The 14265-nt window shown below is 39.5% G+C and overlaps 1 protein-coding gene across 1 annotated transcript in view; it reads left to right on the top strand.

Moving 5' to 3' along the window:
* HACD2 (3-hydroxyacyl-CoA dehydratase 2) overlaps positions 1-12974 on the top strand; it is a 95947-nt gene extending 82973 nt beyond the window's left edge. The window contains exon 7 of the mRNA XM_020985978.2: positions 8687-12974. Coding sequence (XP_020841637.1) covers positions 8687-8769 — 83 coding nt within the window. The 3' untranslated portion in view covers positions 8770-12974. The remainder of the gene's footprint in view (positions 1-8686) is intronic.
* The last annotated feature ends 1291 nt before the right edge of the window (positions 12975-14265 follow it).

The following is a 14265-nucleotide window of genomic DNA, read 5'->3' as shown; positions in this document are numbered from 1 at the left end:
GAACAACAATAGTGATAATGGACATCTTTGTTTCACCCCCTATCTTATTGGAAATGCTTCTAGCTTATCCACATTATATATGATGCTTGCTGAAGGTTTTAGGTAAATGCTACTTATTATTTTAAGGAAGATACGTTGTTTTTACAGCACCTAAATTTCTCAATGTATTCTACCTTTCTCCCTTTTCTAGAAAGTCATTTCTTTTATAACATTGAATGAAAAAGGGGAAGAAAGAAATCAGTTTAGCAAAACTAACCAACATATCCTGAAAAACATGATAGCATATGCAGTCTTCCACAGCCATGGCCCCCACTTTTGCAAAGAAATAGGAGTTGCTTTCTCATAGCTCTTCATCTTGATCCTTAAACTGTTATAACATTCAGTTTTATTGTTTTGGTCTTTTTCTTCGTATTTTCATTGTTTATGTTGTTTTCCAGTTTCTCCTGGCTTAGTTTTGCATCAGTTCATATAAGTTTTCCTCTGTTGGATGATGAACTTTATCATCGCCATCATTTCCTATAACACACTATATATCACAGCTTGTTTAGCCATTCCCCAGTTGATGGGTATTTATTTTGTTTTCAGTTCCCTGCTAGCACAAAAAATGTTGCTGTAGGTATTTTTGGTGTATATAGGCCTATTCTTTTTGTCATTGAACTCCTTGGGGTAGATAAAATTATAGTTTATGTTTAGGAGGGGAAAATGACCTAATCTACACCAATAGACAGTGTTGTTTGGTTTTCCCCCCCATCCCAAACTGTTTCTTTCTTTTCTTTTCTTTCTTTCTTTCTTTCTTTCTTTCTTTCTTTCTTTCTTTCTTTCTTTCTTTCTTTCTTTCTTTCTTTCTCTCTCCCTCTCTCTCTCTCTCTCTCTCTCTCTCTCTCTCTCTCTCTCTCTCTCTTTCTTCCTTTCTTAGTCAGTGGGGTAAAGTGATTTGCCCAAGATCACACAGCTAAGAAGTGCCAAGTGTCTGAGCCCGGATTTGAACTCAGGTCTTCCTGAATCCAGGGCTGGTGCTCTATCCTCTGCACCATTCCAAACTATTTTCTTAATGAAGCAAAATGCATTTTCACTGTGTCCTTGGATCACAGATTTAGAAGCTAATAGGGGGCCCTAGAGGGAATCTAATCCAGCCCTCTTCTTTCATATGCAGATTTCTTGTTGATTTTGCTGTAAAGTTTAAAAAGCTAGCATTCTGTAAAGTAGAAAAGCTGTAATTCATCTTAGTTGGGCATTTGACCAGTTCCTTCATTTAAGCCTTGCTTTTTGTGTTTGTGAGGAACTTCTGAAGTAAATCAGCCCAACTTCCTATCCAATGCAGGAATTTCTTCTTACAGTGTCCCTAACAAATGATCATCTAGTCTGTGCCTGAGTTACTTTAGTGACAGACATTCACAACCTTACAAAGCTGCCCTTTCTATTGTTGGACATCTCTGATGGTTAGGAATTTCCTCAGTGTAATGTATAAAAGGGCTATAAAACTGTGTATGACCTTTGACTGAGAAATACCACTACTAGGTCTGTACCCCAAAGAGGTCAAAGAGAAAGGAAAAGAAGCATATGTACAAACATAGTTATAGCAGTTCTTTTTGTGGTGACAAAGAATTGGAGACTGAGGGGATGCCCATCAATTGGGGAATGGCTGAACAAGTTGTGGGACATGATTATAATGGAATACTATTGTTCTATAAGAAATAGTGAGGTGGATGGTTTCAGAAAAACCTGGCAAGACTTACATGAAACAGTGCATAGACAATTCTGAATGACCTGTGATGGAAAATGCTATCTGCCTACAGAGAGAGAACTGATAAACTCTTGACTGCAGATTGGAATATGTTAATTCCTTCCTTCCTTCCCTCCTCCCCTCCCTGATCCCAGTTGTGTTCTTTGAAGCAGTAGGAAGGTCTGATTTTTCTTCATGTGACAGCACTTAGATGTTTGAAGAAAGCTGTCACTGCTGGGCATGATGGTGTAGCCACTCTAGCTTTTGGGAAGGCTGATGCTGATGAAGCCCTGGAGCTCCAGAGTTCCATGCTGTAGTAGGGCTAAAGCCAAGTGAGTATCTGTACTAAATTTGGCATCAGTATGGTGAGCCCCAGAGAGCTGAGGGCCACTAGACTATCTAAGGAGAGGCAAACTGGACCAGGCTGGGAAAATGGAGCAGGTCAAAGTTTTCTGCTTGTCAGTATTGGGATTATTTGGATCAGTCCTTGGAGTGGTCACTGCACTTTCAGACTGGGGAGACCTAGTCTCTGCCCTCCCCCCACCCCCTCATTCTATCCTCACTCTCCTTGCTCTTCTTTTCCTTCAGTTATTTCTCATATGGTTTCTGAACCCACAGCAGACCTACTCGTCTTGTTCATCTAAGCTCAGCATTCTTGTTTGTCAACATGTCTTTGAGTTGTCTCTTACCTTTATGTTAATTGATACTCCCAGATTTGGATCATCTGCACATTTGATAAGCATTTCTTTGTGCAAACTATTAATAAAAAATTGTATACAGGATGATACTAAAAACATTTCCCTACTGGAGACTTTCCTCCAGGTTAACGCTGAACTATTAATATTCTTTGATGTAATCATTCTACCTAAAATAAAAATCTCCACATTTCATCATTTTTGTCTACAAGGATATAATAGGAGACTTTGTCAAATGCTTTGCCTTTTGGTCATAATACTGCAGGAGGCAGCTAGGTGCCTCAGTGGATAGAGCCTGGAGTCAGGAAGAACTGAGTTCATATCTGGTCACAGGCACTCATTAGCTATGTGACCCTGGGCAAGTCACTTGACTTCTGTTTGCCACTGGAGATGGAAATGGCAAACCACTCTACTATCTTTGCCAAGAAAACTCCATACAGGGTCACAAAGAGTTGGACATAACTCAATGACAACAACGTACCACGTTGAAAGAGAGTTATGAAAATAGGAAATGATGCATAGTGAAATGAGCAGAACTGGGAGATCATTGGACACAGTAACAGCAATATTATAATGATGATCAACTGTGGAAGACTTGTATTGATCACAGTCCTATACAGGACAAACAACAACTAGCTGTGTGACCCTGGACAAGTCATTTAATCTCTTTCATCCTCAGTTTCCTCAGCTGTAAAGTAAAAGAGTTGGACTCACTGGGTTCTGAGGTCGCTTCCAGCTCTAAATCTATCATCCCATGAGCAATTTTATCCTTTTCCAGGATGGTAACTAAAATGTTAGAGTCCATTTTTCTGTAACTGTAACTTGGAATCTAGTCATACCTGAAAGTCTCTGGGAACCAAGTCCCCTGTCAAGTCAACCATGTTTGGGGTGGGGGTGGGGGGAAGTCATCTTAGATCACATGTAGCATTGTTGATATGGCTTGTGTCAAATAATTCAATGACAGTGTTCCTATAATGATTGACTTGTGGAAGACTACACACCAGAAAAAGACTTAGACAGAGTTCAAAGCAAAAAAGGCCAAACCTTAACAAAGTTGTGAAATCATAGAAGTTTGTTCCTAGCTTCCCCCTTTCCCTTCATCAGCCTTCCTCAGCCTTCTTACTTTAATCTTCACCACCACCCCCCATCAAAACGGACGAGGATCTGCTGTTATCTGTCCTTTGTACTCAATTGGTTGATTATATTTAATGGGAATAAGTCGGTCAATATGCTGCCTTGCATTTTCAGATCTTTTATCTCCGGATTTATACCTGATATTGGAACAAAATGTTTTGTTGCCTCCTAAAGTAATGTCAGGGTGTTGCCAGCAGTCAAATAGTGCACTAAACGGAAGAGCGCGAAATAACCTTGAGACATGGGCCAGGCGGAGCAGCAGAACTGACTCAGTTTATTCATCTGAGGGTACAGGATAGATAGAGAAAATCTAGCCTAACTTCAAAGAGTCCTCCCCGTGAGATACTCCCCAAAACATCTGCTGAGGATGTGACAACATACATTTCCTCATTATCAGGGTTCCTAGATTGGGTTGTATTTTCCAAGGTTTTCCCAGGCGCCTTGGCGCCACCTGCATAGAGGAGTGAATGTGTAAATCTAAGGTTCAAAGAGTGAGGAATGTCTCAGGAGCCTCCCTTGCAGGGGGAGATTTGGAGAGCACTGCTTCCTGAATGATTGAGCCCTGTGGGTTAAGCCTGGGCAAGAGTCAAACTCTGTCCTGGATCTTAAACCCAGATTGGACTCTTAGAGCCAGCCCTCAACATCAGGGGTCATCAAAGAACTGAGATCATGTTTTGGTCAGGGCAGACCCTGATGTAAGAATGAGGCCTGCTTTACTTGCCCTGAAGGTAAATCTGATTTAGTCCTTTCAGGGTGACTTGTGACATGAGGAAGGTCATCTGTGGTCCTGCTGCTCTGGGGAAAATCCATCGGGGCTAAGCTAAATGCATCAAGTAGCAGGTTATCCCAAAAGCTTCTGGAAGCAGAGAAGCTTATGCTACCTAAACTTCTTGTAAGACCTGGAGCCTGCCCTGTCCTGGCCCAGGTCTTCCTGACAGGTACCTGCCCTCCAGACCTTTTCCTTATTCCTTTCCCTAGTGGCCTACCTCTCACTGTCCCTGTCTTCTGTCCCCAATACTACCAGATGTATATTTTATGTTTTCTACAACATTCAACATTATTTTAGGTGATTTTTAATTATTTCAATCTTATAATAATCCTCTTCTTCTACCATCCTAGAATGTATTCCTTGCTTTCTATGCTATTTCTGCTTCTGGAAATGGAGTTTCTGACAAAGAAGCATGACCTTGAAATGCATCTTCTTCCTTAATAGAGAGATCCCTTCATTTTCCCCTAAATGTATTACCTCATACCTGCCTTCTGGAAGCTTGCTCACCACATTTCTGCCCACTCACACAGCTCCAGAGCGTCTTCAGTAATTTATCCTCATCGGCTTGACATTTCGTTACCCTAAAGAGCTTAGTGTCATCTACCAACTTGGAGATTTTACTTTGCAGTCCCTCTTTAGTTATAAAACAGTGAAATAAAGCTAGTCTCAGTACCAGTCCCTGGGAGATTCTGCTGTTTAAGCTTCTCCACCTGGCACAGAGTGCCTTTATCCTTTTGTGTCCTGTCTCTAAAACACTGCTTTCCTGTCCTTGGTCCACTTGTTCCCCCCAGTGCTTGAGTTAGAAAGTTGTGTCTTGGGTATTGAATGATTTTTGTGCAAGTTCAAATAAATGATGTCTGTTAGTTTCTTCTTATCTACATGCTTTGGTTTTTGGGGTTTTTTTACCTCAGAGAACTTTAATGGATTAATCAGATTTTATTTTCCCTTAGAGAAAATGTTACCTTACACCCCGCCCCACAGACTTGATTTCTTAAATATTCTGTCATCTTGCTTTGTATTATGGCTTCTAGTAGTTACCTGCAACTCCTGTCCAGACTCTGCAGAGCAGCTTTGCTTAAGTTACATTGGTAAGACTCTGATCATCTATAATGAGAGGTACCTTTGGACCACCCGCTTGCCAGTTATATCCTTGAGTCCCTCCAGCACACTCGGCACAGTGTTCTCTCATCCCGGTGATGGTTCTAAATGTTCATCCAGTTTCTCAGTGTGGTCTACACTCCTGTACACTTGCCTGTCTTTATCAAAAGAATTTCGGGTTGGCTGTCTGAAGTGTTCTGAAGATTTTTCTATTTCTTCCTCATTTCTAGTTTGCACCACACTGATATTTTTGTGGCTTGCTTTCTTCGTTATACTTTTGGAAAATATTCAGTAATTTAATTCAGTAAACATTTATTAAGTACCTACTATATACCAGACACTGTGCTAAGCCCTGAGGTACAAATAAGAAAAAGAAAATCAGTCTCTGCCCTCAAGGAGCTTACAGTCTAATGGGAGAAAACAGCATGTTAAAGAGGAGGAAGGGTGGACAGTGAGGGAGTCTTGGCAGGGGCTCATCATATTCAGTAGAGTTCAAACCTAGCAGAGCTACAGAAGGAAAGTACAGAGTTAGCTGCCTTTTGCCCAAGGTGACTCAGGATTATTGACACATGTAGGCCCAGGATGCAATCTTCAGCTAACTAAGAATACAGACTAAGGTCATCAGAAAGTGAGGGTGCTGCAGGCTGTCCTTAATATCAGCGTTAAAAAGACATTTCGCTTCGAGAAGCTTCGCTCTGTTTTCCCTCAACCCTATCACAAATTGCAGGGGATTTCAGCGATCCCCTCTGCATCAGCGCCCCAATCATACACTGTTGGGGAGCTATGAGTAAGCCCAATGGAAACCCCCTCATTTTAGAGCACCGGTGAGCCTCGCTGGTGGGTCAAAGGTGAAGGTAGACACTGCCAGGAGGTTTTTATGGATCATCAGCTGTTTCCCCAGAGGCAACAAGGATCTCTCCTTGAAATGTGGAGGAGGAAACCAGGCCTTCTCTATTAGGAAATCTCATAGGACTTTCTGTAGTGTTTCTTCTCTATCCTGGCTACAGAAAATTACCCACAGTTATTTTAGGGTCCTGGCAGCCCCTACTCTGGACATTTGAGAGGAATTTGGAATGCAGGGGAAGTTCCAGTCCCATCTCTGGCGCTGAGCCATCATGGAGTTGTCTGGGAAAAGGGGGACAGAAAAAAGCTGCTCCATCTCCATTCTCAGCCTCTGGGATAGCTGAAGGAGTCTGCTCTTTAACCATCCTATTTCTTCATCAGCAACTGAGCTGCTGTCAGGTCTCTCCCCCAATTGCTGGCCCCAGCCTGAGAAGTTGTTACTGTTCTTTCACCTCTTGTATTCTTCAGAGCCTTTGGGAAGCTGGAAGTCCTCAATATACTGTATATATATACACATAGATATATATAGATATATATAGATAGATAGATAGATATAGATATATATATCTATATGTATATATATATATACACACACATAGAGATATATATATATATACACACATATATATATATATATACACACACACATAGATATAGATAGATAGATAGATAGATAGATAGATAGATATATACACACACACATAGATATATAGATATATATATATATATACATGCTGTGAACTAATTACAGCAAGTGGGATTACAGGTGTCCAGGTAGTTTCTTTTTTAATCTACCTCTTTCTCTGCTAGGGCCTCCTAAATTTAGAGAAATGTTAAATTTCTCCCATTTCATTAGTAATACTATTTCATTATTAATACCATTATTCATATTAAAATTAATATTCTTATGGCTTAATTATATTTTTGGTTTCATATAATAGAGCTTTGTCAAATTTTTTGGACTCTGATCAAAATCATTCTCACAAAGACTAATATTCAAAAAGTGTTCCCTGTCTTGAATTAACATCTTCATTTCAGTGTCAGACTTTATAGAATCACAGCATATTAGAGCTAGACAGAACCTTCCAACTCACTCTGCCTATTTTATAGATGAGAAAACTGAAGCCCAGAGAGGCCAGGTGAATAGGTCAAAATCACAGTGTGTGGACGTAAACTCAAGTGTTCTGATCCTAAGTCCAGTATTCCTTCTACTCTCCTATACTGCCTCCACTGACCTTTACTTCACTGCTGCCCTTATGTGTTATAGCCTCTCCTAATCCCTCTGCCCTACTAGAATGTATAGGGTCACTGTCCACTGCAGCTACTAGCATATGCTGTGCACACAGTAGGTGCTTAATCAGTATTTACCTAATTGATCAAAGCCTGCTGAATGACAAGATATGGGTTTGAACTTTTTTTAAGTAAAGAACTGATCTGGAAACCACTTTACTCTTTGAGTTACCTGGCTGATATAACCCAAATTAACACTGACTTTTCTTCTTCCTAGTAAAGAGCCTATGGTATCACCTTAGTGAACTGAGTTTGAACAGCATCTCCAGTGCCTCAGTGCTGGCATACATCTGAAGAAATAGATTTATCACTTTTCCCCTTGAAAACACCTCTTAATTTTGATTAAATCAAATAGCCATCCCTTTGTGTCCTCAGGCCTCCCTGTTGTTCTTTACCTATTAGAATAGATCAGTTTCCCAGTCCTCTTCATAGCCCTACTCAAGAACCACTTCTTTTCACGTCGATAATTCCATTTCAGTGGGGCCCAGCCTTGCTAAGCTTGGAAGGCTCTTCATGTTATTTGTCCACAGCACCACTTGAGTATGGTCTGTGTTACAGAGGGATTGCCATCGCCAGCAGGAGCAGCCATATGGACAAAATTACAAATCCTTGATGTTTTAAAATAACTCCGCTTAAAATGTCAGGCAGGCTGGACCTCGAGCTCTCTGCTTCTCCCTGCTGTTTGAGGTCCAGGCCCAGCTCTATGAATGGCTCACAAATACCTTGGCCTCCTCACTTATAAAAGCCAACCCAGCCACCTCACAAGGTTTTCATAAGTGTCAAATGTGAGACTAGAAAGGAAAGCTGTTTGAAAAAATCTGAAAGGCCTAGCCAGCTGCAGTGTGACTCTGTTGTTATTACTGTGTTAGTAATGACTGCCATCTTCCCAGCTGTGCCCCCTAGCCTTTTGGCTAAAACATAAAGAGCAAATTGTTTACTTCTTTTCCATAAACATAACTGTACGAGGGGAGTGTTTGATTTGTTCTGTCATCTGCAGTGCTCTTTGCTCCTCAGTCCACCACCCTGTCATTCCCCCCAGGTGTTCCTCTCTTCGTTAAGGGCTGCCCTTATGGCAGGGGGCTTTTCAAAGTCACCTTTAACTTGAGCTGTTAATCTCATTGTGTTCCTTTCCAGTTTTCCCTCAGCTGTACTTGCACATGATACACCAGAGAAGAAAGGTCCTTTCTCATCCTGAAGAACACAAGAAATATGAATGATTCCTGCTCTCCCCACAAAACTCTCCACAGATCAAAAATGCTGCAGACTTTTTGAGTTTCCAACATGTTTCACAGAGAAGAATAAGCAAGGACTATTTTTAAATACTAAAAAAAAAACGTGGCCAGTGGACCTGGGATTTACAAAGAGTTATTACATGAAACACACTGGAATATCTTGTCGGCATGCTTTCTCAATCAGAAATTCCAAAAATGTAAGGAGGGGGAGGGGATGACATGTTATATAGCTTCCCTTCTCTTCATGTATCTGCTAAATATCCTTCATACTCAATGCTTGAGTTATAGTCCAAGTGGTAAAAGTTGTACCAACTGAATGCCCAGCTTGAATTATAATTATGTTTCGTTTCTGCAGTGTATTTAGTTTTGCCTTTTCAAAGTGCTTGACTGCATGCTGGAAACTGTATGTATTGCTGGAATGACCAACTTTATTCTTGGGAATACTCTGAGGTTCTGGCTGGGACCATAGTAATATCACCCCCCATCCAGTAAGGGAATTGCACTGGGCAAGCCTGGGGAATGAAGGGGTAATGTTTGGCATCAGAAGCAGCAAATTCAGATGTCAGTCCAACTTACAATTCTATCACCGACTGTAATTTTCTCTTTTGGGGGACCTCCATTTAAACAATCATTGCCCATTCCCAAGGAGGGACAGTTGCTTAAATATCCGTAGGTCCTTAGAGGCCCAGCCTCAGTCAGTTTTTCAGTCAAGCAACAAACAGTTAGCAGGCAGGAACAAACTCTTGAGGCAATTAATGAATTTGCACAGTAGAACTACTAAGAAACCCCTTATTCTGAGCCTTTCCCAATATTGACCCAGTTCAGTCTGTTAGCCAGCAGGGTATATAGGGGTGGAAAAGTCTTTACAGAAAGAGAAGAAACAGGTCAGGAGCAGGGACTCTTCTGAGAAGTAGAGTTCCAGAAACCAATCTGGGATAGCTTTTCTAACATCTTTATAGTTTTTCGATTATTGAGCTCTTCTCTCTCTGTGCATTTCCTTGGGGATGATTCTTCTTTCAACAACTACTGTGTTATGAATACAGAAGCAGTAAAAAATTAAAGTTGGGAAGTAATGAACCCAAGCATTGTCAAGCTTTTTTGTTTCACTTGCAAACTTCATTCTGTTTAATTACTCACCTGCTAATTTAGTGACACTGTCTAAAACCTTTAAAGAAGAAGTTGGATTAAAATTGGAAAGTTAATCTTAGATACTCATCAGAATCTAAATAACGTTTGGTCTCTGGAGCCTTTACCCAATTGATTTTGGTTGAGTTTTAATGGTAATTAAACAAAATGTCTGGTCTGTAGAGTAATTATCGTTTTAAATACTCTTGCTAAGATCAGGTGAGTGTTATAATGGAAAACCCAACTTAACCTTTTTTTTTAATGCTTATTTCATAAGCATTTGTAAGCTAAGAAGGAAAATAAACAGGAATTATGCAAATAGCATATGGAGCCCAGGTTAGAAGGAGAAAATGCAGCTAGGTTGAACAGAGTGCAAGACATAGAGTCAGCAAGACCTGAGTTTGACTCTTGCCTCAGACACTTACTAGCAGTGTGACCCTGGGCAAGTCACTTAACCTCTCTGTGCCTCAGTTTCCTCATCTGTAAAATGGGGATAATAATAGCACCTACCTCCCAGGGTTGTTGTGAGGATCAAATGAGTTAACATAAATAAAGCACTTTTCAAACTTTAAAGTGCTATATAAATGCTAGTCATTATTGTTTTTTAAAAAACGAACAAGTTGGTTTAGGTTTGAATTCTAAAATTTTACTTCAACTTTAGTGAGATTTATGTTGGATGTGTCAGGGGACAGAATTTGTTCTGCTTTGAGTTGGCATGGAAATTTCTCACTGTGTCAGGTACTCTTAAATCATATTAAATGTTTTTTGACCCCAAATTCCTTTTTTCTCTTTTTTCATTCCACCAAAATTTGATACCCTTATAAAGTGGAAGCAATATGGGCCACACCTACTTTGCTATTGGGAGAGGGGAAAATATTTGGTTAATTTTTTTGTTGGGGGGGTAATAGTTTTGTGAGTTGTGGAAGAGGAAGAAGAATGGAAATTGAAAAAAAATGCTGAAAGCAAGCATTTTGTTCTGATTAATCCTGTTTGTTTAAGAGTCTCTGCTTTGGAATTGTATCATCATTCATGATAAGTAGACCAGTGCAAACAATGGCACCTCACTGAATTTGATTTGGATAATAAAAACAAAGCATAATCCTTTTTCAAATAGGGTCTCACTGGGAATTTTATATTATGTTAAATATTCTTCCCTTCCCCATTCCAACATCTGAACTACTCATAATGCGGACAAGGAAGGCATACCAAGGTATCCCTTCCATAATATTTCTTACTAACTGGTTTCTCGATTCTCCAACATGAATCAGTTTCCCATTTGAAATAGTAGTGTTCTTTTGTAAACTAAGTCCATCCTATCCCACAGAGACCGGCATCTTTTTGAAGTGCAGTTTACTGCACAGAAAAATAATGTGGTATTTTGGAGGGAATTTTGTCAGACTTCAAAGTTTTCTCAATTTCAAGATAGAGTCAAAAGAATTTTCTTTGCAACTAACTGGATCTGCTTGTCTTCAGATCACCCCTGCAGGAGCCCGCTTCTTCTTTCAATAAGTGAAGTTTCTTTGAGGTGTGAAGTAGTACTTTGTAGATACGGCTCCTCCTTTGCAGCTTGCTGTGCTCCATCTGCCACTTAGGACCATTCTTTTGAACGTTTAGCAAGCATTATCAAAGGCATTCTAAAGACTTGGGAAATAAAGCATTTTCCTCCTAACAGTAAAGGAGTGAACTTCCAACATGAAAATTTCACAAGCCCTAGAATTATAGGTGCATATGAGCAAATTGAATGCACATTAACATTTTTTATTAATTATTCACTTAGGAAGAAAGAACAGCATGGCTATGGATAAAGATTTTATCAAACTATGTCAAATTGAATGCATCTCCATTGAAATTTGGATGAAAATTACATATATATTTACATATACATATATATGTATATGTTGTATATATAGTCTTTTTGTATTTTTCTATGTTGTGAAAATTAAACTAATTTTATAAGTGATTCCCTAAAATTACATAAGTTAAATGTATTTTTTGTATATTTAGAAATCTGGAGTTCAAAGACTATGCTTAAACTTTTTATGCATGCATTTGGAAACTTTCTACTGGATAATGTTATTGTGGTAATAAGTCTAATTCATAAAATACTGATTTGTGTATTACATTTAAAAATAAACTGATGTCCTATCTGCCTGGGTTTGAAATACCAGTGATATGAATTGTTATCCATACAGAGTAAATCTCAATTATTAGTAACCTTCAGCAGTTATGTCAGAAAACGAATATGTGGGAAAGCCCAGGTTCTCTGGATTTAGGCTTTCTGTTCCCTAAATCTTGCTTTTAGTTTTCTGATTTTAGGATAACGTTTTCTCAGGGAAATAGTCTTCATGATATTTCTTTTAGTCATTAAATTAATCAGCAGTAAAGAATAGGATAGAAAATGTTTCCTGTTTGCAAGACACTGAACTTTGCAGTTCTTGACTTCTATATAAGTTTTATTGTGTGATGAAAACATGACCTTTGGTACCTACTTAATACTTTAAATCAAGAGTTCTGTGGCTACAACTCTACTAGGGTTATTGATATTTAGAAGGCTCTTACAAGCACACAGTCCTTAAAGAAGTAGAAACAACTGAGGTTAGCACCTAGTTAGCCTAAATATTTAGCTCAATAAAATAGGAAGATACCAGATGGCAGTAACCTCTTATCCTGGGATCTCATTCTTCCCTCTTGTGGGAGTCCCAGGTTTTTTCTCTACCAAGGAGCCTTTTGTCCAGAGATCTTAGTCTTCCATCCCCAAATTCATATTTCAAGTTGATTTGAGATTCCCTTTCAATGCTACTTGTTCCAGGTGCCAGAATTACTAGTTATGGTTGCCCCGGTAAAAGGTCTTAGAGTGTAGGAGTTGACATCATCTACTTCAACTACTTCATTTTACACATGAGGAGACTGAGGTCCAGCCAGGGGGGTCACTTGTCCAGGTTCACACAATTACTTAATGTCAGACCCAGAATCCAGGACTCCTGACTTTTAAGTCTATCATACTATCCACCGTACCAAAAACACTGCTCTGTGTCTCATTTGTCTAAATAAAAATTAGCCTTGCAGTTCTACTTGTGATTATTTTTGTTCTAGGTGGTTGTTTTAATCCGTAGCCTAATGGCTGGTTTATTTAATGAGAAAAATTGTTCTAAGCACTTCTTGGAGTGTTTCTTAAGTCTTTTGAGAAAGTGGCCTAGAGGATTTGGGGTTGAATTTTTCTCAAGGAAAAAAGATAAGACTTTCTTGACCAGATTAAGGTATTTAATGAAGACTGGCAAGCAGGTAGACTTGTGTCAGATTTTCTAGTTCGGTGCAAGCATATACATCTGGCAAGAATTGACTTTAATAAATTGAGAGTGTAATTTTTAACAGTAACCCTAAAGGAAGCAGCAGCATGGTATAATGGTTAGAGTACTGGGCTTGGATTCAAAAAGATGTAGCTTCAGGTCTTAACCCCTAATGCATATTGGCTGTGTGACCATGAGCAAGTCACTTAATTTCTTTCTGCCTCATGCAGATCTCCAGGATTAGAAGTTACACATGAGTTGATCATCTACATCAGTGCTAAGACATTTCTACAACAGGAGTTCTCCACAAAGATGAAATCGCTAGTCAGGGAGAAAAAAAAGGTTAGACAAAAAGGCATTCCTGCAAGGAGTCTTTCCAGTAAGTTACCAATCAGTACTCCTCCTAGGGCACCACTGTTTTACTTAACATGAGATCACAGGTAATTTAGAGAGAGATAAGAAGGTGCATCATGGTCTGGGAAGAGTTAGTTTTATGCCTGAACACTGACCTGATCCTCAAAAAAAGAGAAGAAATAGCAAAAAGCAAACACATATGCACACACATGCTGGTGCACACACATGCTGGTACACACACACACACACACACACACACACACTTATAGAAACAAGGAAGTATGGAAGGGAAAACAAGCAGGGTAGTGTTGGAATTATAAATTTAATATGTACTTAACACAAACTGTAATGGAGATTCGTGGTCATACACAAGCCTCTTTTTCTGCTGTTTAAGAAAGTGTTCATATTTGCTGATGTGTGTCAAATTGGTATGATTATTATAAATATGTTTTTTTAAATAAAGTCCATACTAATGCCTTGGAGAGGTGGAGGGCGGGGAAGAAAGAGGGTCTGTGTCTTTCCTATAACATTCCCGTTACTTCTGTGGTCTATTCCTCAGCTCACCTAGGTTGGGGACAAAAGTACACCTTTTAAATTTCAAGCTCCAGGACAGATCTCATTGTTCATTGGAAAGCCATCCCCCAGCTTTGAATCAGAAGACCTAGCTTTGTGATAGAAAGTTGCTTACAATCTAGTCATGGCCCCTTTGCTGCCC

This window comes from Phascolarctos cinereus, unplaced genomic scaffold, assembly GCF_003287225.1.
Source record: "Phascolarctos cinereus isolate Bilbo 61053 unplaced genomic scaffold, phaCin_HiC Scaffold_726;HRSCAF=1367, whole genome shotgun sequence".
Lineage (NCBI taxonomy): Eukaryota > Metazoa > Chordata > Mammalia > Diprotodontia > Phascolarctidae > Phascolarctos > Phascolarctos cinereus.
Note: the sequence above shows the minus strand (reverse complement) of the source record. Positions and strands in the feature narration are given on the sequence as shown.